Below are 24941 nucleotides of genomic sequence, written 5' to 3' on the forward strand. Positions count from 1 at the left end.
AGTTGTCAATATAAAAAAACAACAACAACCAATCTTTGCTTCACTTGAACAAGCTCCACCTCCAGCAGGTGTTTTCTCAGTTTATTGATTAGCTACTTCTTTACCTCCACAGATTTGACCCACCTGACAGTTGAGAGCAGGCTTACTGGAATGTCTATGTCCTCATAACAGGGTATCTGCCCCTGAAGTAATGAACTGACAGGAAGTGATGTCACTTTAAAGTTTTTATTGTTTTTATCATACACGTCCTCGTTTATACAGGAATTCACATATTAACAGATCATGTGATCAATGAGGCGCTCAGCTGACAGCCATTAAAAAATACCCCCAAAAAACAAAAGACATCAAGCTGAAGACCTGACCGCGCCATGTTTTAAATAATTCTCAGCATTCAAAAGTAAAACACAGAAAGTGACATCACACAGCACGCCACCAATCAGTTCTAAGCAAAATGTTAAACTAAAGTAAAAAGCGATCGATCGCTGATATGTGCTCTGATATGTCTTCACTGATCAGTCTTCAGCTGAAGCTCAACCCCTACCAGACACTTTACTGACCATCCATCCATCAATCTGCTACCATGGAGATGGCTGCTTTATGCTCTTAGCCAATCAGAAATGAAGGTGGTGATGTGTTTGAAGTCAGGAGGCAGGGCGTCACTGGACCGAATTCGAGCTTCCTGTTCCTGTCCCACACTGATTGGTGGAGAGACATGTGGAGGGTCAAAGGTGAAAAATCCCTGAAAGCAACTTAGCATCAAGCAGGCAGCTTATTGGTTCAAGGATGTGGTTTTATATAGAAAGGGGCGGGACACAATTGAGAGCCAATCAGTGTCTCTCTAAGGGCAGGGGCGGCGCAGAGTCAAACATCACAGGTGCTGCCAGTCGATAGCAACCAGCGCCTGATTGGCCTCCTGGGCGTGACCTATGACCTCAGCGATGCCGTGCTGGCGCCACAGGCGCTCGATCTTCCTGTAACGCTCGGCACACAGGTGGAGAGGATTCCCACGCCTGTAACAAACAAATAAACAGGTAGAGGGTGTGGTCAGGGGTGGGGCCAAACAAACTGGTAGAGGGGGTGGGGCTGAACAACCAAACGTACATACTTGAGGCCCTGGTCAGTTTCTCCATAGTCATCCAGGTATGGGGGCGGGTAGAAGCAGCCCTTTGTTTTACCTGCTACAAACAACACCTGACTCTCTCTGACCCTGCTCACACACAGACACACACAGGTTAGCAGGGCATGGCCGAGCGACATGCGTCAGTTCACTTGTGCAGGCGTTACCTGAGGAATAGGCCGAGGCCAGCTCCGCAGGTGAAGGTGTGTGCGGTGCAGGCGCCCACGTCCTCGCCGTCCACCTCCGTCTGACAGCAGTAACTCTGAGAGCACAGCATGCAGCCGCACACCAGGCACAGCGTGGGAGCGCGAGACTTATCCCCGCCTGAGCGCGGACACCTGCACATGTAACACTTAGGTGAGTTCAGATGGGCCGGCAAAGTTTCAGGTCACCTCACAAAAGAACTTCACAGCATTGATCCTTTTTAAATCGATCACTCTGATCTCACTGTGTGTTCACTGACGTGAAGCTGGACGCCTGATTGATGAGCACGCTGTAATCTTCCGGCAACTCGATGAGTCGATTTGACTCTCTGGGGAACCTGATGATGGCTCCGCCCCCCTGCAGGGTCTGTCTCATACCTGGATGACAACACCAACTGAACACACACACAGGAGTGTCAGGTAATGCTTTTCCAGGTACTTTGGAGTATGAGATGCGTCATTCAGGTGTTACCTGTGTATGAGCGGCTTCAGCAGTGTTTGCTGGTTGTGGTGAAGTAGCAGCAGGTTGGAGGGCAGACTGAGGTAGCTGCACAGTGCCTCCCACTGACCAGGACCTGCAACTACAACAAACACACACACTTCTGTGAACACACAGTGTAACAGAATCGTTACAGGAACTTTGCTCGGTGTTCGTCTTACTCATCAGCTCAGCGGGAGGCGCTGTGGAGTTCAGGTAGTGGAAGAAGAGGGCGGCGGCTCGGAGGAACGGCAGGACACCAGCTTTAAGACAACGATACAGCTGCCACCCAGAGGACACCTCAGGTAACACACTGATGATGAAATGAAGTCCTCTTTACTGATTTTGAATGTACTAACAGGGTAAATATGTCTCACAATCCAAACTCACCTGCCCAGGTGTTTCCTCAGTGTGCTGTACAGCTGACAGGTGAGCTCCTCCTCTGATCCACTGTTGTCCTGATCCATACATACCTCCTCTGCACACACAGGTAATACACACAGGTGAGACAGAAGCATCGGGTTCACAAAACTCAAGAGACTGTGTGTGAGTGAGAGAGAGCGACACCTGTGGTGGAGGTGAGCAGGATCTGAACCAGGTGAGCCACAGTGACCAAGTGAAGGAGGTGGAGGTGGCTCGAGTCCACCACACCGCATCCTGATTGGTCCAAACAGTGAACAGAGGAGTATGCCAGCACAGAGTAAACCTGCAGATGCCGAGAAATCAGAGTCACCTGCACTCACCCGACGAAAACGGAGCTTTAAGTGGTCCACGATGGACAGGTGTATAAACTCACCAGCAGGTGAAACATGTCGATCTCGAGGATACTCGGAGTATTTTCTACCTGAGTGTCTGGAACCAGAGCTAAACAAACAAACACACACAATTATATATAACAGATATACATATATATACACACACACTCACACACATGTATAAATATATGTGTATATATATATCAAATAAATGTTATCGCCCTCAATGGTTAATAATTGCAGGATAATTTCCAGAATCAGAATCGTGTTTATTGGCCAAGTATATGTGCAGACACATACAGGGAATCTGGTTCCGGTAGATGGTGGCTCTCAAGCACAGCAATGTAAATCACACACACACACACACACACACACACACACACACACACACACACACACACACGTCTATATATACACATTACACATACATGGTAAATGGTAAATGGCCTGCATTTGTATAGCGCTTTCCTAGTCCCTAAGGACCCCAAAGCGCTTTACACATCCAGTCATCCACCCATTCACACATACACAAAGCTATGTAAACCAACTATAAATAACGAATCTAACTTATATACATAAAATACAGAAATGAATGAGGTGGAATGAATACTACAAAATGTGCATAAGGCAGCTGCAGTCTGGCAGTGGGAGCAGTGTGACAGGTCAACTGTTAAGAAGGGAGATGGGAAAGAAAGAGGGGAACGAAACTGTTCCTGTGTCGGGTGGTCCTGGTCTGCAGGCTTCTGTACCGTCTGCCAGAGGGCAGCAGATCAAAAAGTCTGTGTGCAGGGTGTGAGGGGTCTGCGATGATTTTCCCTGCCCGTTTCCTGGTTCTTGAGAGGTACAGATCCTGGATGGAGGGCAGGGGGGTGCCGACGATCCTTTCTGCTGCCCGTACAGTCCGCTGCAGTCTGCTCCTGTCCTGTTTAGTGGCTGCTCCATACCAGACTGTGATGGAGGAGCACAGGACAGACTCAATGACCGCAGTGTAGAACTGGATCAGCAGCTCCTGTGGAAGACTGTACTTCCCCAGTTGTCTCAGGAAGTACATCCTCTGCTGGGTCTTTTTGAGGATGGAGTTGATGTTGGTCTCCCACTTCAGGTCCTGGGAGATGGTTGTACCCAGGAACTTGAAGGTCTTCACAGTCGACACAGGGCTGTCTGATATGGTGAGGGGGAGCAGAGTTGAGGGATGTCTCCTGAAGTCCACTGTCATCGCTACAGTCTTAAGAGTGTTCAGCTCCAGATTGTGTTGACTGCACCAGAGTACCAGCCGCTCAACTTCCTGCCGGTATGCAGACTCATCACCATCTTGAATGAGGCCAATGACAGTGGTGTCATCTGCAAACTTTAGGAGTTTGACAGCTGAGTTACTGGAGGTGCAGTCGTTAGTGTAGAGGTAGAACAGTAGTGGTGAGAGGACACATCCTTGAGGGGCACCAATACTGAGGGACCGGGTTTCAGAGGTGATCTCCCCCAGCCTCACTTGCTGCTTCCTGTCTGTCAGGAAGCTGGCGATCCACTGACAGGTAGCTGGTGACACGCTGAGCTGGGAGAGTTTGGAGGAAAGAAGTTCAGGCACAATGGTGTTAAAAGCCGAACTAAAGTCCACAAACAGGACCCTGGCATAAGTTCCCGGGCGGTCAAGGTGTTGCAGGATGTAATGCAGCCCCATGTTCACTGCATCATCCACTGACCTGTTTGCCCGGTAGGCAAACTGCAGAGGGTCCAGCTGGTGGCCTGTAATGTCTTTCAGATGGGCTAACACCAGTCGTTCGAAGGATTTCATGACCACAGACGTCAAGGCGACAGGTCTGTAGTCATTCAGTCCTGTGATGGTGGATTTCTTGGGAACAGGGATGATGGTGGAGCGTTTGAAGCAGGAGGGAACTTCACACAGCTCCAGGGATCTGTTGAAGATGCGAGTAAAGATGGGAGCCAGCTGTTCAGCACAGGTTTTGAGGCAGGAGGGTGAGACGCGGATGATCTGATATCCTCGTGTTGGTGTTGTTCCCAGACCATCATGAAAATGTTGTTCCAGGTTCAACATTGCAAGTGACCAATCACATTGTTGTGACGTTATTCCTTTGCGCACCAAGCCATTCGTGCATTTATGAAATTCCAATGTTGCAAGGACAATATCAATTCTGCTTACTGTTTATTAAAGGGTTACGGTTAGGGTCAGGGTCAGGGTCCGTTGATCGGCGGACAGAGGCGGTTTCACGCAGCTTAAGTACAGTTTTTTGTTTTACGCCGGTTTTTCCCGAAGTCGCAAAAGTATGACATCACAACATTCTGATTGGTCACTTGCAACGTTGATCCTGGAACAACATTTAGTATGATGATCTGGGAACAACACCAACACGAGGATATCAGATCAACCGGTGAGACGCTGTCTGGTCCGGGGGCTTTCCTGGGCTTCTGTTTCTGGAATAGTCGGCTCACATCCTGAGTGTGTATTCTGAGTTTCAGGGAGGAGGAAAGGGGGGTGAGAGGTGTGGTGGAGGTCGTTGAGTCTGGATTGGAGAGGGTGGTCGTTCCAAACTGGTAAATAGTCAACTTCAAAGTTATCTGGATGAAAATAGTATTTTATCTCCTTTCATCAGGAAACTGCGCAGTACTCTAACTGTTCTCAATGATGTCTATGAAGCCTTGGACACAAAGAACTACAGTGCAGCTCTTTTTATTGATCTAGCAGAAATCTTTGACACTGCTGATCATGGCATTTTATGTCAGACATTACTGGATACCTATGCTTGCTCTCTTCACCTGTTAGATTTGCTGTCTATGGCCAGGCATTCAGATTTATAACTGGCTGCAAACCTTTAACACACCACTGTTCTCAGGTTGACTGGTCCTCATTGGCCCCACGCAGGTATCACTTTCTCTATAAAATCTATTCTGATTTATTGTCCTCTTATATATCAGAGTATATGTTGCACAAACAGTCACAGACTGCAGACTCAGGACATCATTACGTTCGTTGTTCCATCAGTTCGTACAGAGCTTGGGAAGAAGGCTTTCTCCTTTTCTGCTCTGTCCTCATTGCACAACGATCTGAAGCTCTCTTCACTTGCAGACTTCAAAAGACGTACAAATGCGTCTGTGAAATCGTCTCTGGGGACTCTTTTACATTTTGTTTCTTTTATTGTTGAAATTTTAGTGTGTTTGTCAGTAATAGGTCTCTTTTGTAAATTGAGGCATTGAGTGTAAATGAGACTGTGTGTGTTTGTACCTGACAACAGTCTGATGAAGTGGGTGTGAACAGTTTTCAGAGGAGCTGCAGTCCAACACGCTGAACTGAACCTGGTGAGAGAACTCAAACAGTCGTCCTGCAACACACACATTATCAGGTTACCAAGGAAACCGCAGCATCCGCCGGAGACCAATCGACGCACAGAACTCAGTAATCAATACACTGATCTATAATATATTCGGTGAACTCTTCTTAAACCCCACCCCCTCTGCCTGACCATTCACAGCTCTTCTTTGTCATAAACAGTGTTACCTGTCGGCAAGGTAAACTTCCAAAAAGTGGCTTCTCCTCATCCATTAGCAGGCGCTCTGCAGAAAAACAAAATAACAGGACAACCTGTGACCTCTCAGGTGGGAGCACACCTGTGTCAGGTGTACACCTGTCTCGGGTGGTTGTGCGTGCATCTGTCTCGGGTGTGTATACCTATGCTTTGGATGGTGTAGGCGCAGGAGGACCAGCTCAGCACCGGGACTCGGGGGTCCTGCTCGTTGGGGTTCACCTTCAGTCCCACCTTATAGGTGGACAGGCTGAAAGTGGTAATCATCTCACTGATGCTGCTTGAGAATGGGTTCCTGTGACATCACAATGACATCATCACCACGTAATGTCCCATTAGGTTATTGATCAGGATCAGTACAAACAGCACATGACTCACTGTGGCGTGAAGTCTACTCTGAACCCTTGAGGAACGACAGGCTCCGCCTCTTCTGCTGCACCTGTAACACACGCATTAATTAACATTAACACACACGGCTCAGTTTGACTCAGTTTTCTTACAGGTAACTCACCTTCAGACTGCGTCCTGTGTGCAGAGTGCAGAGCTGCTATCAGCTGATTGGTTGTCTTAAGCCACACCTCGAAACTAGGATTTTCAACACTGAAGAAGAAGAAAAAAAAAAAAAAAAACAGAGAGAGAGAGAGAGAAAACCATTCACGCAACATCAGGTAAAAGCCAGGAACCTGTGTACCTGTGGTCAGCACAGGTGTGCTTATTGTGTGAGTGTCTCACTGCAGTCAGGTGAGCGTACCTGTGGTCAGGTGAGGCTGCGTGCGGTAGCATGGGGATCACGGTGTTGCTCAGACACTCGCAGAGTGGACAGAGGAACTCGCCGTTCTCCACATCGTAGCTCGTGTGGCCTCTCAGACGCTGCTGACGCCGCTGCTCCTTCAGCTGTACCGCCTCAAAGTACCTGAACAGAGTGAGGACAGGTGTAACATCCTGAGAGCCGACTGGAAGGTGTGCAAGTGAGGGGAGTCACCTCTGCCAGCAGGTGGCGTGCATGATGTGTCCACAGCTGGCGGTGTGAATCCCCAGACAGAGGTCGGGGTGCATGAACAGGGGGTCACGGTGCTCTGAAACACACGATCACAGGTTAACACCTGAACTTCGACTGGTCACTCGCCTGATGATGTCAAACTGGAGCTCTGCCCACCTGGGTTGGGCAGGTTGCAGTGGCGGTTTTTGGACAGAACAGTGGACCTTTGGACAAATGCTGCAAGCACCATTGCTCTGCTGTGACCTCTGACCTCTTGCTCTTCCTGACACAGGATACAGGTGACCAGCTGTCGGCGCTCAGTCCCTCCCACCCTCCTGGGACCAACAGCCACCTGGGACACACAGGTGAGCTCTGCACTGGGAGGACTGTAAAGCAGGAGGGAGAGGATCTTTTAATATTCTCTGAATAAGCTCTTCAATCACACGTGTGCTCTGCAGCAGGTGAGTCCACAGGTGTACCAGTCCTTGCCTGCACTTAATGTTAAGTGCATTTCATATTCCAACAGATAAATACGGCTTTGTACAGTCATACCTGTGCTCAGCTGATAGTAAGGCATCTAGTAAATGTGAATGAAAGTGGGTATACAGGTGTATTAGGAATGTACTGGTGTAAATATGCAGTTGTACCTGTGGTCGGCAGCTGACGTGGACGCCTCCAGCTCTTCCATGCTCTGCTGGAACAGCTCTTTGTTCTCGTTGATGAAGTGTTTCTGCATCTCTGACATCTGAGCCATGATCTTTTCCCTGCGGAGCCTCGCCATCTCCGCTTTCCTCTTCCTCTCTGCCTTATCTTTGTCCCTCATCGTCTGCAGCACGGAACCAATCAATTCATCACTTAATCAACACATACGTTAATGAGCCAATCAGTCAGTAGATAACCAGGGAAGAGGAAGCGGTGCTGAGTCTCACCTCCTCAGAGCCTCTTTCCAGGCTGACGGTAAAAGAGGAGGCTGACGATGTTCGCTCTCTCATCATTTTGATGTTTGACACCATCTACACACACACAGAGATCATACTGATTCAGCTTCACACCTTCACTCTGGTGTTAATTCACAATGACATCACAGTGACATCAGCGGTTACCTTGAGAATCCAGGTGATCATGTCTTTATGGACTTCCAGGTGAGGAGTGTTCTGCAGACTTTCCAGCAGAGCCAGGACACTTCCTGAAGTACTGGGTGCTTCACCTGGACCTAAACACACACACACACACACACACACACACACACACACACACACACACACACACAGGTAAACACTCAAACACACACACAAACACACACACACACACACACACACACACACAGGTAAACACTCAAACACAAACACACACACACACACACACACACACACACACACACACACACACACACACACACACACACACACACACAGGTAAACACTCAAACACACACACACACACACACACACACACACACACACACACACACACACATACACACACACACACACACAGGTAAACACTCAAACACACACACACACACACACACACACACACACACACACACAGGTAAACACTCAAACACACACACACACACACACACACACAGGTAAACACTCAAACACACACACATACACACAGGTGTACTAACGTGTGATCTTGCAGGTGTAGTTGAAAGTGACATCTTCATCTCCGCTGCTGCTCTCCAGCTGCTGCTGCTCTTCCAGCAGAGCCATGCCCACCAGGTGGAGCACCTGCAGGTGAGGTACAAACACACACACACTTTGAATCTGATGTTCATTTTATTTAGGACAGAGGGCGGCCTCTACAGGTGTTTCTGAAGATCACAGTGATGATTACAGTCAGCCATTAAAACTGGTCACCTGATCTAACACTGATGAACACACGAGAAAACAAAAGCGGGACGCAGAGCTGACTATCGAAAACAGCAACGCAAATCTCCGCTTTCACCCAGCTTCCTCACCAACACCAGATCCCTCACAAACAAAAGGGAGGAGCTACAATCAGAGATGTACTACAACCGTGTTGTCTGGGAGTGTTGTCTACTGAGTGTAACTGAATCCTGGCTCCATCCTAACATCCCTGATGCCCCAGTGGAGTCACCAGGCTGGACCCTACACCACCAGGACCACAACAAAGGTAAGGGCAGGGGCTGTAGGACTACAGTCGTAACAACACAACTATAAACAGTCACTGCTCACCGGACTCAGAGGTCATGTCATGTCCCTTTGATCTACCTTGCAAGCTAACGGTAGCCATAGTTACCATTGTTTACATCCCCCTGATGCTAACGTTAGCTCAGCGCTCAACCACCTCCAACTTACTATTAGTAAACAGCAGAGAGAGCATATCTGTCCATATCATTGTTGGGGACATTAATGAGGCAAGTTTGCAATCTGTACTCTACAAATGCCACCAACAGGTCAAGCGTCCTACCAGGGGGACAATACAGTACTCGTGGACTCGTGATATGTCATCAGTCGGAGACCAAGTACTGTTCCAATTCAAAGTACACATCAAGCCGAGAACGTGAAAAATTCCCAGATGTGTTCTCGCTCCGCAAATTTTATCGAGCATACATCGGCGGTGACTTGTGTGTACTTGGTACAGCTAAATATCCCAGAATGCATTTCGTCCAAAGCTCAAACATGGCAATGGTGGAGGAGTGCGGCTAAAAACGTTTAAATTTAAATATTACTCTTAAAATAACATTTTTAGATACTTTCAGGCGAGAATGTAGCTGTGTAAGCTTCAAATATCTGCTCGGTTTATCAAAACATCACATACTTGCAAAAGTGCTCCGACGTTTTCAGAGACGTCTGTACCCACCAACTCGATAGCTGACCGGGAGGTCAAGGGTCACTAGAGCCAGCAGGAACAGCGAACTACCGGCAGATCGTTTTCAAACCACCTGCGGTCTTTGGCTACTCAGGTTAAACATGATATATAAGTCACGTAGATCACTTCTAAATGTTAATGTTTGGTTTATTTCAGTGTTTTATTTGTTCCTGAGTAAATCGGTTTGGCTGAGATGAAAGTTCAGCTTCATAACATATTACTCACAGTTAAATTAAGAGGTGACAGCAGTAAAAACTGTGACATCATCAAGTACGCTGGTGTTCCAGTTGTACAAATCGTGAGTCTGTAACCCGAGTACGGACTTGCGTATTGAGAAAGGCCCATGGTCTGACTAACCCCCCATCACTCAGGCCACTCACACTGTGTTCAGACCAAGTCTCTGGACTGGTTCCCAGACCTCTCCTCTCCAGTGTGTCCCTCCTGTTGCTTATTTATTCTTGCTCCCTCATTTACATTTTATTTCATGTGCAACGACAATAAAGAGCTACTCTATTCTAAACACACACACTCACCCTCTGCAGCATGGACTCAGTCCAGCCCCCCCCGCTGGGCTCCACGGCCCACTGCAGCACGGCGCCCTCTATGGCGAGCAGCGCATCACATTGCAGGAGGTTCACCAGGCTGCCGAAGAGAGGGCAGAGGGGGGGAGGAGGGGGAGGGGGCAGGGCTATGCACACAAAGACACGTTACCAAGGTGACCATGTCATCCATCAGTCTTCCTGCTGGTGTTTTGTACAGGTGTGCTTACCTGTGTCCTCGCCACTCTGTCTCCTCAGCTTTCTCTGAGCTTCCTCAGCCTGAAACACAGGACGCAGCGTTACCATAGCAACAACACGTACACCAATCAATAACGCTCTGATCCGCATCCAGATCAGTGAGCGTACCTTTGACTGGTCAGCTCTGCTGTAGTGATGGAAGTACAGGTTGAAGTATCTGTTCCACTCAGGGCGGAGCTCATACAGCCCTCTACCTGTCACACCTGGTTTCCTGTTAGTACAAATACACTCAGTACTGCAGTTATTGTAACATAGAGAACAAAGAGAAATTGTAAGGATGCACGTGTATTTAAGGTGGACTGATGATATTTGAGGTGGAAGACTGACTTGAATGAAGCCACGCTGTCGATGACTCTCTCCAGCCCCGTCTCCTTGTTCCCCTGAAGACACAAACTCAGGTTATTACATCAAACTAAAAATGTTTCAGCGCACAGAAGTAAAAACAGTAAATTCCCTGCGCTCAGAAACACTGAATAGCAAACAAACAAAACATTTTAGCCTCAGGTAAGTCAGGGTTCACCTGTTCAGCAGATCTTGTATGATCGAGCCTTACAAAGTGTCTGAGTTTAACGCTCTGGGGTTACCTTTGATTTTACTCATTTACTTTGCCTTGTTTGGTATCATTCTTTTCAGCACGACCTCACATGTCTGAATTTACAGTCAAACTACTACAGTTGTATTAACACAACTGATCTAAAGTCAGGTAAAAAACATAAAATCTGAGTAGAAAAAAAGGTTATATTTTTTGCTGTAACTAACACAAACATTAATGAATCATTTTCGTAATTTGAAATGCAAATATAAACTGTACATTTTAATAACCTATGCACAAGTTATTTGCATCTATTTACCTAAAAATGCAGCCAAGGCGGGCCATTTCAAACCATTTCAAACAATTCACAGAACAATCAGCTGTTCTGCATCAAATATCATGCCACACAAATTATTTCCGCCACTCTAAAATATAATTTGTGTCCACTATAAGATAAAGGAGAACATCACAGCCTGATACCTGCAGGCCAGACAGCAGCAGGTGTTGGAGACACAGTTTACACTGTAATCTGCCTTTGGTGGCTTTTTGGCAGCAACTGTGACATTCAGCAGTCGACTAACTACACAAAATTGCACACTAAGTACATAAAACTGCACACCAACAACACAAAACTACCCACTAACTACACTCAACAAAAATTTAAACGCAACACCTTTGTTACTGCTCCCATTCCCCATGGGATGGACGTAGAGACCTAAAATTCATTCCAGATACACAATATAACCATCCCTCCCAAACAGTGGTCACAAATCAGTCCAAATGTGTGGTAGTGGGCACATCTGCTATATTGAGATAATCCATCCCACCTCACAGGTGTGCCACATCAGGATGCTGATCTGACATCATGAGTAGTGCACAGGTGTACCTCAGACTGCCCACAACAAAAGGCCACCCTGGAATGTGCAGTTTTTTGCGCTATTGGGGGTCTGGGGACCCAGAACCGGTCAGTATCTGGTGTGACCACCATTTGCCTCATGCAGTGCAACACATCGTCGCATGGAGTCTATCAGATTGTCAATTGTGGCCTGTGGAATGTTGGTCCACTCCACTTCAATGGCTGTGCGAGGTTGTTGGATATTCGTGGGAACTGGTACACGCTGTCGTATACGCCGGTCAAGCACATCCCGAACATGCTCAATGGGTGACATGTCCGGTGAGTATGCTGGCCATGCAAGAACGGGGACATTCTCAGCTGCCATCTGCCCTGAACAATGGGAACCACCTCTCCAACGTGCCAGACGCCATCGAATGTGAGCATTTGCCCACACAAGTCTGTTACGGTGACGAGCTGGAGTCAGGTCAAGACCCCGATGAGGACGACGGGCATGCAGTTGAGCATCCCTGAGACGGTTTCTGACCGTTTGTGCAGAAATTGTTTGGTTGTGCAAACCAATTGTTCCAGCAGCTGTCTGGGTGGCTGGTCTCAGACGATCTTGGAGGTGAACCTGCTGGATGTGGAGGTCCTGGGCTGGTGTGGTTACACGAGGTCTGCGGTTGTGACGCCGGTTGGATGTGCTGCCATATTCTCTGAAACGCCTGTGGAGACGGCTTATGGTTGAGAAATTAACATTCAATGCACGGGCGACAGATCTGGTTGACATTCCTGCTGTCAGCATGCCAATTGCACGCTCCCTCATTGCTTGTGGCATCTGTGGCATTTTGCTGTGAGACAAAACTGCACATTCCAGGGTGGCCTTTTGTTGTGGGCAGTCTGAGGTACACCTGTGCACTACTCATGATGTCAGATCAGCATCCTGATGTGGCACACCTGTGAGGTGGGATGGATTATCTCAATATAGCAGATGTGCCCACTACCACACATTTGGACTGATTTGTGACCACTGTTTGGGAGGGATGGTTATATTGTGTATCTGGAATGAATTTTAGGTCTCTACGTCCATCCCATGGGGAATGGGAGCAGTAACAAAGGTGTTGGGTTTATATTTTTGTTGAGTGTAGTTAAAACTGCACACACTACACAAAAGTACGCACTAACTAGCCACAAACTACACAAAACTACCCACTGACAACACAAAAGACTACACAAAACTGCACACCAACTACACAAAAGTACACACGAACTACACAAAAGTACAGGGTAACTGCATAAAACTGCAAACTACATAAAAGTACACATCAACTACACACTCCAAACACACTGAATGTCACAAATCTCTTGTGTCTAAACACTCTCTCACCGCTGTCACTCCTAAAACCTCTCCTTCTTCCTAAACAACCAATTGTCACATGTTGCCATATCATTTTGTGATTGGTTGACATGGTACATTTTTCCACCAATAGGAAAGCGGTGCTTTTTCTTTCTTTTATTTGGTCACAAGCAGAGAGTGCCGATAGTATTCAGCAAAAAACATCAGGTATATTTTTGATCATGACTCTGGTTTTTCGTGTCCTATCAACACAACTTAAAAACTTGTATATAGTTTGAAGTCCGCACTTAGACTTTAAACTTGGAGACTCGGGTTGGCTGCATCTTGTTGCAAAGTCATCTTAAATTGGTCGTGTGATTTGGATGTGCCGACGCGTCCGTCGAGCCCAGAGGGTTAATAAACTTTTAAAAGCAGAACTCACAAATACTTACAAATATGTAACAGCATAACTAAAAAAACATTAACAGACAGGTTAGGGTCTCACATTCTCAGGTAGAGCCTTGGCAAGCTCGCTGTGAGCCATCGGTCTGATGGACAGCAGGTGGATGATTTCTCTTCTGACCTCATCGTAGGGCTCCACCTGGCCAACGCCCGCCACGTACCGCTCACCTGTAACACACATGCAGAGGCAGTGCTAATGTTGCACCTGGACAAGGCGACCTCTCTGACTCATTTTCAGAGGAAACAAACTCACCGACCACCATAATGATGAGATGAAGCATCTCTTCGATGAGAGTGTTCTGCTGGACCAGGTCCTGAAACACAGGACAGAGTGGGAGGAGTCAGTCATACACCTGTAGCGTTTAACTCGAAAGATTCAACATTGCAAATGGATTTTTGAGGACTTGAATCCTTCTTAAAATCCTTCCCAAATCAAAAACCCTGGATTAACGGAGATGTTCGCGCGGCACGGAGCACCGCCTTTGCCTCCGCGAACACATCGGACTACAAACACGCACATTACCAACTCCGGAAGACGATCAAAGCAGCCAAACGTGAGTACAGGGACAGGGTGGAGCAACAGTTTGACAACCCTCGGAGTATGTGGCAGGGACTAAACACGATCACAGACTTTAGAGGGAAAACCAGCACACCGCAGACCACGGCTTCTCTGTGTGAGGATCTAAACGTATTCTACGCTAGATTCGACACAGCGAACACCATGAGACCGGACAGTGTGCGCACCGCGGATGATGTCAGTGCGCACACTGTGTCTGAGGAGGATGTGCGGAAGTGCTTCAGGAAGGTGAACGCACGCAAAGCTACAGGTCCGGACGGGATTCCCGGCCGCGTCCTCAAGTCATGCGCGGCTCAGCTGGCTGGAGTGTTCACGCACATCTTCAACCTTTCCCTCTCTCTGTCTGTAGTCCCAGCCTGCTTCAAAATGGCCACCATCGTCCCTGTACCCAAATCCTCCACCATCTCCTCATTGAACGACTGGCGACCTGTAGCCCTGACCCCCATCGTAAGCAAATGCTTCGAGAAGCTGGTCAGGGACTTCATCTGCTCTGCACTACCCAACTCACTGGACCCTCTACAGTTTGCATACCGCCACAACAGGTCCACTGATGATGCCATAGCCCTGACACTACACACTGCCCTGTCACACCTGGAGAAGAGAGACACGTATGTGAGGATGCTGTTTGTAGATTACAGCTCAGCATTCAATACCATCGTTCCCTCGAAGCTGGACAGGAAACTGCAGGATCTAGGACTGAGCAGCTCCCTCTGCAGCTGGATCCTTAGCTTCCTGTCTGACAGACGCCAGGTGGTCAGACTGGGCAGCATCACCTCATCCCCCATCACACTGAACACTGGTGCTCCACAGGGATGTGTACTGAGCCCTCTCCTGTACTCACTCTACACCTACGACTGCACAGCCACTAACAACTCCAACATCATTGTGAAGTTTGCGGACGACACTACAGTGGTGGGTCTTATCACCAACAGTGATGAGACGGCTTACAGGGAAGAGGTCAGCGCCCTGACCCACTGGTGTCAAGACAACCATCTCACCCTCAACGTCGCAAAGACAAAGGAGTTGATAGTGGACTTCCGGAGGTGCAGAGAAGTACACACCCCCATCACCATCAACGGCGCTGCTGTGGAGAGAGTGAGCAGCTTCCGGTTCCTTGGTGTACACCTGGCTGAGGATCTTACGTGGTCAGTACACACAAACAAAACAGTGAAGAAGGCGCAGCAGCGCCTCTTCTTTCTCAGGAGACTGAAAAGATTCGGCATGAGCCCCCGCATCCTCAGGACCTTCTATCACTGTGCCATTGAGAGCATCCTCACTGGATGCATCACCACCTGGTACGGCAACAGCACCACCTACAACTGCAAAGCTCTCCAGCGAGTAGTGCGGTGCTCTGAACGGATAATTGGAGGTGAGCTTCCCTCCCTCCAAGACATCTACAGGAAGCGCTGCCTGAGGAAAGCGGGGAGGATCATCAAGGACTCCAGTCACCCCAGCCATAAACTGTTCAGACTACTTCCATCAGGAAGGAGGTTCTGCAGCATCCGGTCCCGTACCAGCAGACTGAGAGACAGCTTCTTCCACCAGGCCATCAGACTGCTGAACACTTCATAGACACCTCAGCTTCACTACTGGAACTTCAACATTATGCACTCCATACTGTACAGTAATGCCACTGTTTTGCACATGTCTCACTCTGTATATTTTATATATTTTATTTATTGTTTACTCTATTTAATTTGTAAAATATGTGTACACACACACACGTAGAAAAATATTTAGTATACACATCCAGAAATGCATATACTATTATATATTGTACATATATTTATTAGTTTCAGATGTAGCCATTCTTGTATTTTGCTTGTTTACATTATTGTATTTTGCACAACTCTGTTGCTTGTGAAGCTCGCACACAAGAATTTCACTCACATGTGCTGTACCAATGTACCTGCACATGTGATGTGACAATAAAAGTGATTTGATTTGATTTGAATGTCAAACACGACGTAATGTGAATGTCTGACCTGCAGATGTGATTCTAATTTCTCGTTACGTGCAAATAAACAGACAAGTCAAAGCGACCTGCTGCAAAATCTGACTTCTTGTCTGTTCATGCAGGTGTCTGAATTTAATCTGCTGCAGCTTTGCATCACCTGACGCTGCAGGAGCTTTAACATAACAATCTTTGGAAATGTATCTGTGTCGAGGGTGGGGCGGATAAGCTTAGCAGTAAAATCATGGCGTCTTGACAACAGAAGAGGACTGACCTTGTTGGCCTCTCTGTATCTTTTCCTGATGTCAGCGGTGCTGAAAACGTGAAACACTTCAAATCGACTCAGAACAATCATCAGGAAGTGGTTTGGATCCATCATGGACGCCCCTGCCTGCACCCAACCAAAAACAGCAGCAAGCATGAGCAGAGAGTCTGCACCAACGCTTCACAGAGGCATTAGTGCTGTTGAATCAGCACTGGTAGAATAAGTGGAGCGTCAGTAGAGGCGAGTTGTACCTGTAGCATGATGATGTCTTTGTCGAACATCTCGACTCGACACTTTACATTGTGGTAATAATAAATCTGAAACAACAAACAGCAAAAAACTTAGCTAATCAGCATTGATCTCTTCAGCATAGATTAACAGGTTAGAACTCACCTGATTAATCAGTGAGAATCCGTTCCTCCTCCACATCCCAGCATGCACCTGGGCACAGAGCACCAGGCAACGGAGGGGGAGTTCGATCAGAAGGGGGGGGCTTAGTTCACCCTGAGGGACACGTGGCATCAACAATCAATGAATCAAACTGGTTGGAAAATGGCGTTTCCAATCAGGGATCAATAATAATCTGTTACTGACCAATGGGAGCTGCTCAGGGAAATGAGACGCCACCTCTGTTCTGCTGAGGAGGATGTGCAGACCTGAGGAGGTGATTGATACAACTTCAAACAGGACGTGGAGACAGATGGTGTGACTTTTAAAATGTGTGTGTGTGTTTACCTGCCAGCAGCCTGCAGACCGGCAGGTGTATGGAGACTTTTTCCTGAGACACCTGATACCTGAATGTTTCCACGCTGTGGCCTGCCAGGCTCAAGCTGATTGGCTGCTCACCATCTGGAAGGCTGTTATGACAGTGACTGAGAGCGCTCAGACACTTCTTGTAGGCCTCGATCAGCACACGCTCCTGACACACACAAAGGAGCAAAGAAAAGGCTTGGATGGCTCACTCAATCAATCTATTTATTTAAAACTGATCAGATTATTGATCCAGAAAACAAAAAATAAACTGTAGGAACATAAAAGGTAACATTTGTAATGTTACATGTAGCGTGTTCAGTGTGTTGTCTCACATCAGTGGAGCACCATTCCTGGATCATCGTGATGATGTTTGTCAGCTTCATCTGCAGCGTGAACGCCGCCTCCCACTCAGGCTCCATCTCAATATGCTGCCCCACCTGTCTCACCACTGGGTCCATGCCCTGCAGGGAGGTGGGTTCACAGACAGACAGGCTCAGAGATGTTCGGGCTGCACCTGTACAGGTAAACCTCACACTGTCTCCATGTTACCTGCATGCACTTGAGCAGCTCCAGAAAAGCGTAGAAACCTTCTAGAAACTTGAGTCTGAGCTGATCGCTCCACTTGGACGGAGGGCTGATCAGGACATACCTGCATGTAGAAGCACTGGTTACACTGACAGGCCTGGTTTTATCATAAAACACGACACACACCCACAGCGTTTACACTTGTGAAAGAAGATTCATCAAGCTACAGAACAGGATTCATGGGTACCCTGCATACACAGTGTAGGGTCATCGCACAAGAACCAGTCTCTGTTTAGTCTCCAACTAACCTCTAACTGGCTCTTCATAACCTCTAACTGGCCCTTAACCTCTAACTGGCCCTTAACCTCTAACTGGCTCTTCATAACCTCTAACTGGCTCTTCATAACCTCTAACTGGGGCTCACTTGAGGTCACCAATGAGGCTCTGGACTCTCCCGAACTTGAAGGCCTGCTGGGCGGTGTAGCGGTCGAACTGGAAGCGCCCCTGCGGGTCTCTGTGGCGGAGGTGATCCACAAAGGTCCTGATGATGGTGGTCATCAGGTTCTCCTCCACCATCAGCATCCGGGCCTGCAGAACATTTGAGACCCACACACCAACACACACACACCCCCACACACGTACAGACGTGTCGTTCCTCATGTTCAGTGTTGGGCCTGTTATCATTTCGATCTGTGTTTCTTTGCTTGTGACATTTATTTTGGTGGATTCTGAAGAACTAAACTTTAAAGGTGATTGATCTGATTATTATTAATACTATTATTAATACATAATATATTAATAATAATTATATCTGTTATAATTATTGATTATCAACTAATCAGCTTTCAATGAAACTTCAGGGATGACTTTAGATCATAACATTTTTTCAGTGATGTCTGACATCTGTTCCACCTGAGGGTGAAGCACCCACTTTAAACAACTCAGCCGGTGGGATGACATCTACTCCGGCGGCAGCCACCTGAACTCACCAGTGACGGTACGGTGAACATTTGCACTGACAGGTCAGTGATGGAGAACTCACGGCCGTGGTCGTCTTTCACATAGTCGTTCTGCAAGCGTTCGTAATTCTAGCAGCGGGAGAGAGAGGGGAACACAGAGAGAGAGAGTTGTGTGGAGGTGCAGGAGGAGTACTCACCATGGTCGGGACGGTGAAGAGCTGGACAGACAGCGACGTCACTGACACCACTCGCTCGTGGTCGTCCTCCATAAAATCTGTCTGTAGGCGTCTGTAGTTCTGGAGGGACGACATTTCACCTCTGGGTCAGAGGTCGCTGCTGTCCGCCCAACACCCCACCACCACCCACACACTGACTCCTTTAAAAACCTGTCGCTAAAACTCTGATATTTTTAAGACAGCTCACAAAAGAAAAGTGTATCAAGACTTCTGTTAGTTCTGTAAACCTGACCTTAACACAGCACATGCACAGCAGCGACTGGTTCTTTAATCAAGATCAGCAGCAGCTTTAGGCGATCAGCTCAGCATGACCCATTTTAAATTATTTGTTTCCCACCTGAGGGTTATTTTCAGTCCGAAGACCGATTCCTGTGAATAATATGTGGACATACGTGCTTTGATCACTGAAGTCTTTCTGTCAGTCGACTTTTTAATGATTCATTTTCTAGCTGAGTGATCACCAGCATCTTTAACTTCAGTGAATTTTTATCCTGATATATCATCCTATCCTTCTTCAAATTGAGAACCACCAGTCTGCCAATCCAGAGGTACTGCCCTACATCTCCATGCAACACTGTAGAGACGTGTCCAACACAGCCCTACAACATCTGAGCCTTCAGAAACTCACAGCAAACCTCATCCACCCCAGGGGCTCTGCCATCAAGGAGTCGTTTACCTGCCTCAGTGACCTCGCCTCCAGTGATGGATGACTCACCACCCCCATTTGCTGCTTCCTCTACAGAAGTTGTATCAGTGGGATTAAGGAGGTCCTGGAAGTATTCCTTCCATCGTCCAACTATATCCTCAGTCAGCAGCGCTCTACAGTGCGGGTAGAGCGCTGTAGAGCGCTGCAGTTTGCCAGAATCGCTTTCAAGGAAAGTCATTGACCTTACTGAACTCCTCCCACACCCAAGTTTTTGCTTCAGCCACTGTCTGAATAAGTGTTCCGCTTTACCTTCCGGTACCCATCAGCTGTCTGTGAAGTCCCGCAGGCTAACAAAGGCCAATAGGATTGTTCTTCAGCCTGATGGCTCAGTTGGAAGTAAGAGTTCAAGAGCTCACGAACTGTGCCCGGCATTCACATTGCACTCTCACTATATGTTTAAGTGAGGCAAGCCTGTCCACAGTCCTAACCTACAACCTGATCCAACTCACCACCAGGAGGTGATCAGTTGACACCTCAGCAGCTCTTTTCACCCGTGTATCCAGAATATACACCTGCAGATCCGATGATACGATTACAGCATCGATCATCAACCTAGGGTGTCCCTGCTGCCATGTGCATTTACAGACGCCCTTTGAACATGGTGTTTGTTATAGACAAGTAACAGAACACCACTTGAGATCAGACCAGGCAGGCCGTTCCTCCCAATGACGCCCCTCTAAGTCTCACTGTCAATTGCTCATATGAGTGTTGAGTCTCCAGATGGAGCACCTCGAGCACCCCACCCAAAGACTCCCCAACCTGAAGGTGTCTGGTCTACTGGGAAAAAATCCAACATACAGGGCCCAAGATACCCACATCAACACACTGTCTCTTACCAAAGGCAACTCCAGACTGGAACAGAGTACAGCCCCTCTCTAGGAGACAGGTTCTAGAGCCCAAGCTGTGTGTTGAGGTGAGCCTGACTATATCTAGCCGGTACATCTCAACCTCGCATACTCCTTCTCCACCAGAGGGATGATGTTCCGTGTCCCGAACGCCAAACTCGGGGATCGATCGGTCAGGATCTCTTGCCATTAGCACACACTGCACCAGACCTCTACGGCACCCCATGGGGCTGGTGCAGGCCTACGTCGGGTGTCGGGTGCACCCAGCCGGGCCTTTTGAGCTAAGGCCTGGCCACCTGGCGTTCTCCCATTGGACACACTTCCCAGGCCTGGCTCCAGGACGGGGTCCCAGTAACCGTATCCCAGGCAGGGTGAACTCCCTTGTTGTTAAACTCATAAGGGTCTTTTGAATATCTCTTTGCCTGGTTCCTGACACAGGACCAATTTGCCATGGGAAACCCTACTAGGAGGCAAAAGGCCCTGAGAACATAGCCCTTGGGTTCCCTAGGACAAACAAACTAGTCTACCACACTAAGACAGCAGTTCATGGAGGGGTTAATGTGAGTTATGGCGCTCTTTGACAGGACACACTTTCCAAAGAGAGAAAAACCCCAAATTAATGAGATTTATGGTTTATTTTTGGCAGCGTAACCCCTTTTCTCTGTTGTTTTTGTCTGCTACATGAGCATGAAGGCTCTACACCTCAGGGTTGCTCTGTTCTACTTTGTGATGTCTTGTTGTTACATGTTTTGTTGTTTATATGACACTGTTTAGTAAAGTCTGTTTCAATGAACAAAGTTCACTCCAGAGGATCTTTTTGAGTACTTTGATTTATTTGGATCTAAAAATTCAATCGACACACGACTGGCTGGATGAAGTTTTTCATTTTAGCTGTAAACAAGCCAACAAGGTCATGTGGTGAGGTTTTAGGCTGTTGCACTGAGGAAACAGATGCTGCCAGGGAATCACAGATCATCGAGATTCTACTAGCATAAACCCCCCCAGACTATATAAAGCTCCACAGCTGTCATGGGTGTTCCGATCAGGTATATACACTTACCAGCCACTTTATTAGGTATGCCTGTTCAACAGCTTAATGCAAATATGTAATCAGGCAATCACAGGGCTTCAGCTCAGTGTATTCAGACATGTAGATATCAGACGAGCTGAAGTTCAAAATGAACATCAGATTAATGAAGGAAAGTGATTTAAGAGACTTTAAGCGTGGGATGGTTGTTGGTGTTTCAGACTGCTGATCTGATGTCATGTTCCCACCAACCATGTCTTAAATATGACAGTGAGTTTGCTGTATAAGGGCCTCCACGGTCAAAGATCTCAGTGCAGCAGAGCTCCTCTGTGCTCAGATGGAACAGAAGTTCTCATCATGCCGTGTCCACATGGACCAGCCTCTCTGAGTGTTTCCAGCAGCTTACCAGCAGTGAAGAATTGAAGCAGCTCTTAAAGAAAAAGGAGAACCAACCAGTACCAGCAAGGTGTACCTAATGAAGTGGCTGGCGGGTGTCAGGTATACTGCACAGGTGTGTTACCTTGGCAAATTGGATGGCAAAGATCTTCTTGTACTTGAGGTCCATGAGGAGGCTGTTCATGAGTAGCTGGTGATAGATGTTCCTCGCTCCTGCAAACATGACAGATCAGCTGACCTCAACTTGCTCGCATTTACTTGCAGCTCATCAACTCGCACACCATGAACAAACAGATCAAGGAGACTGCCATGCATCCAAACTTCAGCTAGTTAGAGTGCCTGTCAGTCACATTCAGCGCCAATCGAGAGTTTAAGACCACTTGAAAAATGGCCAAAAATCCTATTTTGCATTGTTGGATCTTCCAAGTTCCAAGTAGAGCTTCAACATGCAGAAACGGGAGTGAGACATAACATGCTTTGAGCATGCAGTTTACTAAAAACAAAACTTATACCAGGGGTCTGCAAACGTTAACACCTAAAGAGCCACTTGGACCCGGTTTCCACGCAAAAGAAAACACTGGGAGCCGCAAATACTTTTTAAAATCTAAAATGAAGATAACACTGTATATATTGTTTGTTTGTTTGTTTTTTTAACCTTTATGCTTTGTGTGAACAACTAAAGTAAGTAAGTAAAGTTTATTTATTAAGCGCTTTTCACAGACAAGCAGTCACAAAGTGCTGTACACAAATATTAAAATAAACAATACAATCAACAGACATTATACACAATGTAAAAGATCAAATGTAAATAATGTAAAGAATATAAAATACGTACAACAAAAGGCTTGTTTGAACAGAAAAGTTTTTAACTGCTTTTTAAAAGAATCCACGGAGCAACTAAGGTGTGTTGCTTATGAAATCCATGAAGTGCTACAGAGAAAATTACCTTTTATTCATGTAATTAACACATTTTGAACTCTTAAAGAAATATAACAAAAGGAAAGCTGAACTAAAATGATCCAGCAAACAAAAACTGTTGTGAGCCGCCCCGCTCATATCGCCTTTGGGCTTTTGGAGCCTTGACCTGACTTTTAAAAAGTAATTGGGAAAAAAAGCTCTATGCTGCTAAAAAAAAATAGATATTTGCAAAATTCTGCTTAAATATGTATTTACCTGGTTAATGTGTGTGGCGGGGTGTGGTCTGCAGCGCCGCTGCAGGGGAGGTGGACTGTAGCGTTGTCCTGCTGATAAACCCAGTGTTTATCACACAGATGAGGGCCCTCAGTCACGAGGACGCTCTCTGCAACATCTGGACATGGCCAGCAGCCATTTGCCACCCCTGCACCTCCTGAAGCTCCGTTGTTCCATTGAAGGAAAAAGCACCCCAGATCATTATGGAGCCCCCTCGCTGTAGGCGTAGTAAACACCTCAGGTGAGACCTGCTTATCATGGCAGTAACACTGCAAACCATCAGGACCATCAAAGTTACATTTGTTCTCATCGTCTAAGGAGCTTGGAAAGAAAAGTGTCTGGACTTCTGGAAGTTGCTTGAAGACGTTTCACCTCTCATCCGAGAAGCTTCTTCAGTTCTAGGGTCAAATGGTGGAGAGTCCCAGATTTAAGCCCTGTGGGAGTAACCCCCCGAGAGGGGACAATGGACCCCCTAATGATCCTCTACCTAATCACATGAGCCAAGGTGTGAAAGAGGCTCATGTGATTAGCTAGAGGACCTTTCAATGTCCCATGTTTGGTCAAAACGGTCAGTTCTGTGGCGTCCATGGAGACGAGGCCTCTGAAGACGTGTTTTGAGGCCGTCTGATGGTTATGGGGCTGCAGTCGGCACCAGGAACGGCCTTAATTTGGGTCGAGGGTTATCCAGTGTCTCGACGGACAGCCAACTGGATCCTCCGGCTCAGTGCTGATGACATTTGTTTGGGTCTTCCACTTGACTTTTGTTCCATAAACCTCAGGATCATTTCAGGAATTCCAAATAACTGTCTCACTGCGTCCCACCTCAGCAGTGACGGTGCTGTGAGAGACCATGCTTATGCAGTTCAACAACCCGACCCCGTTCAAAAAGGGAACATTTGTTTGCCTTTGCCATCAGAACATCATGACAGTGTGACTACCTGACAGGAAATGACAGTGAATCCACATTTGTGCCCAGATTTGTCCTTTTAAAGGCATGTGGCCCGAAACTTTTGATCAGCCGTAAAACAGCCCGTTTCAGTTTGTGTTGTTTTCAATAAACTGCATGCTCAAATGTTTTGTCTCAATCACATTTCTGCATGTTAAAGCTCTAGTTGGAACCTGGTGAAGATCCAACCATGCAAAATATGACTTTTGGCCACTTTTCAAGTGGTCTTAAACATTTAATTGGGACTGTATCTCTGCTGTGTGTCTTTGAAGGACCAACTCACAGATAAACACAAACTGTTTCACATCCGTTGGCTTCACGACCGTGGCCGTTCGAGCGCCATATGACTAGCAGCGGTACGTGCGGTTACCTTTCCACATCTTGGAGTCGTTGAGCATCAGTCGGTCGACAAGCGAGGAGTTCTCTCCCTCTGGACCTTTCTGCAATCCCACCTGACACAGGATCCTCCTCAGGCCATCTAAAACACAGTACACAGTCACCACATGCAGCAGCAGAGACACACACAGAGGAATTGTGGGTAATGAAGTCCACACGTACCAGAGTACTGAATGATCTGACCCAGCCAGCTCAGAGCCTTCAGAGCAAAACACTGATGAGCAACGACAGACGAGTGCATCACCTGAACCCGGAGAGGCTTTGACTGACGGCTGGTGTTTCTCTGAGGGGATAGGATAG

At 47.3% G+C, this 24941-nt stretch overlaps 1 protein-coding gene across 8 annotated transcripts in view; it reads right to left on the minus strand.

Annotated features, from left to right (window-relative positions):
- Nucleotides 1-211: 211 nt before the first annotated feature.
- The window catches only part of ubr2 (ubiquitin protein ligase E3 component n-recognin 2), a 55764-nt gene continuing 31034 nt past the window's right edge, over nucleotides 212-24941 (minus strand). Inside the window, exons 8-46 of one of the 8 annotated variants that reach the window (XM_026189260.2) lie at nucleotides 24804-24924; nucleotides 24616-24723; nucleotides 22233-22321; nucleotides 18929-19027; nucleotides 18364-18527; nucleotides 17964-18063; nucleotides 17747-17875; nucleotides 17397-17580; nucleotides 17256-17317; nucleotides 17055-17165; nucleotides 16913-16978; nucleotides 16671-16787; nucleotides 14119-14179; nucleotides 13909-14033; nucleotides 11031-11083; nucleotides 10812-10914; nucleotides 10676-10724; nucleotides 10440-10594; nucleotides 8699-8801; nucleotides 8169-8278; nucleotides 7995-8078; nucleotides 7713-7891; nucleotides 7243-7451; nucleotides 7069-7162; nucleotides 6838-6999; nucleotides 6598-6686; nucleotides 6465-6525; nucleotides 6233-6381; nucleotides 6062-6117; nucleotides 5789-5885; nucleotides 2595-2662; nucleotides 2366-2504; nucleotides 2189-2276; nucleotides 1981-2111; nucleotides 1793-1901; nucleotides 1581-1715; nucleotides 1285-1455; nucleotides 1106-1207; nucleotides 212-1010 (exon numbers count right to left, since the gene is read on the minus strand). In XM_026189260.2, coding sequence (XP_026045045.1) covers nucleotides 869-1010; nucleotides 1106-1207; nucleotides 1285-1455; nucleotides 1581-1715; nucleotides 1793-1901; nucleotides 1981-2111; nucleotides 2189-2276; nucleotides 2366-2504; nucleotides 2595-2662; nucleotides 5789-5885; nucleotides 6062-6117; nucleotides 6233-6381; nucleotides 6465-6525; nucleotides 6598-6686; nucleotides 6838-6999; nucleotides 7069-7162; nucleotides 7243-7451; nucleotides 7713-7891; nucleotides 7995-8078; nucleotides 8169-8278; nucleotides 8699-8801; nucleotides 10440-10594; nucleotides 10676-10724; nucleotides 10812-10914; nucleotides 11031-11083; nucleotides 13909-14033; nucleotides 14119-14179; nucleotides 16671-16787; nucleotides 16913-16978; nucleotides 17055-17165; nucleotides 17256-17317; nucleotides 17397-17580; nucleotides 17747-17875; nucleotides 17964-18063; nucleotides 18364-18527; nucleotides 18929-19027; nucleotides 22233-22321; nucleotides 24616-24723; nucleotides 24804-24924 — 4374 coding nt within the window. In that variant the 3' untranslated portion in view covers nucleotides 212-868. Of the gene's footprint in view, nucleotides 1011-1101; nucleotides 1208-1284; nucleotides 1456-1565; nucleotides 1716-1792; nucleotides 1902-1980; nucleotides 2112-2188; nucleotides 2277-2365; nucleotides 2505-2594; nucleotides 2663-5788; nucleotides 5886-6061; nucleotides 6118-6232; nucleotides 6382-6464; nucleotides 6526-6597; nucleotides 6687-6837; nucleotides 7000-7068; nucleotides 7163-7242; nucleotides 7452-7712; nucleotides 7892-7994; nucleotides 8079-8168; nucleotides 8279-8698; nucleotides 8802-10439; nucleotides 10595-10675; nucleotides 10725-10811; nucleotides 10915-11030; nucleotides 11084-13908; nucleotides 14034-14118; nucleotides 14180-16670; nucleotides 16788-16912; nucleotides 16979-17054; nucleotides 17166-17255; nucleotides 17318-17396; nucleotides 17581-17746; nucleotides 17876-17963; nucleotides 18064-18363; nucleotides 18528-18928; nucleotides 19028-19095; nucleotides 19195-22232; nucleotides 22322-24615; nucleotides 24724-24803; nucleotides 24925-24941 lie in introns of all 8 variants that reach the window. The other 7 variants (XM_026189258.2, XM_026189259.2, XM_080287663.1 and 4 more) reach the window with 7 other exon arrangements.

The sequence above is a fragment of the Astatotilapia calliptera genome, chromosome 13 (genome assembly GCF_964374335.1).
Source record: "Astatotilapia calliptera chromosome 13, fAstCal68.1, whole genome shotgun sequence".
Lineage (NCBI taxonomy): Eukaryota > Metazoa > Chordata > Actinopteri > Cichliformes > Cichlidae > Astatotilapia > Astatotilapia calliptera.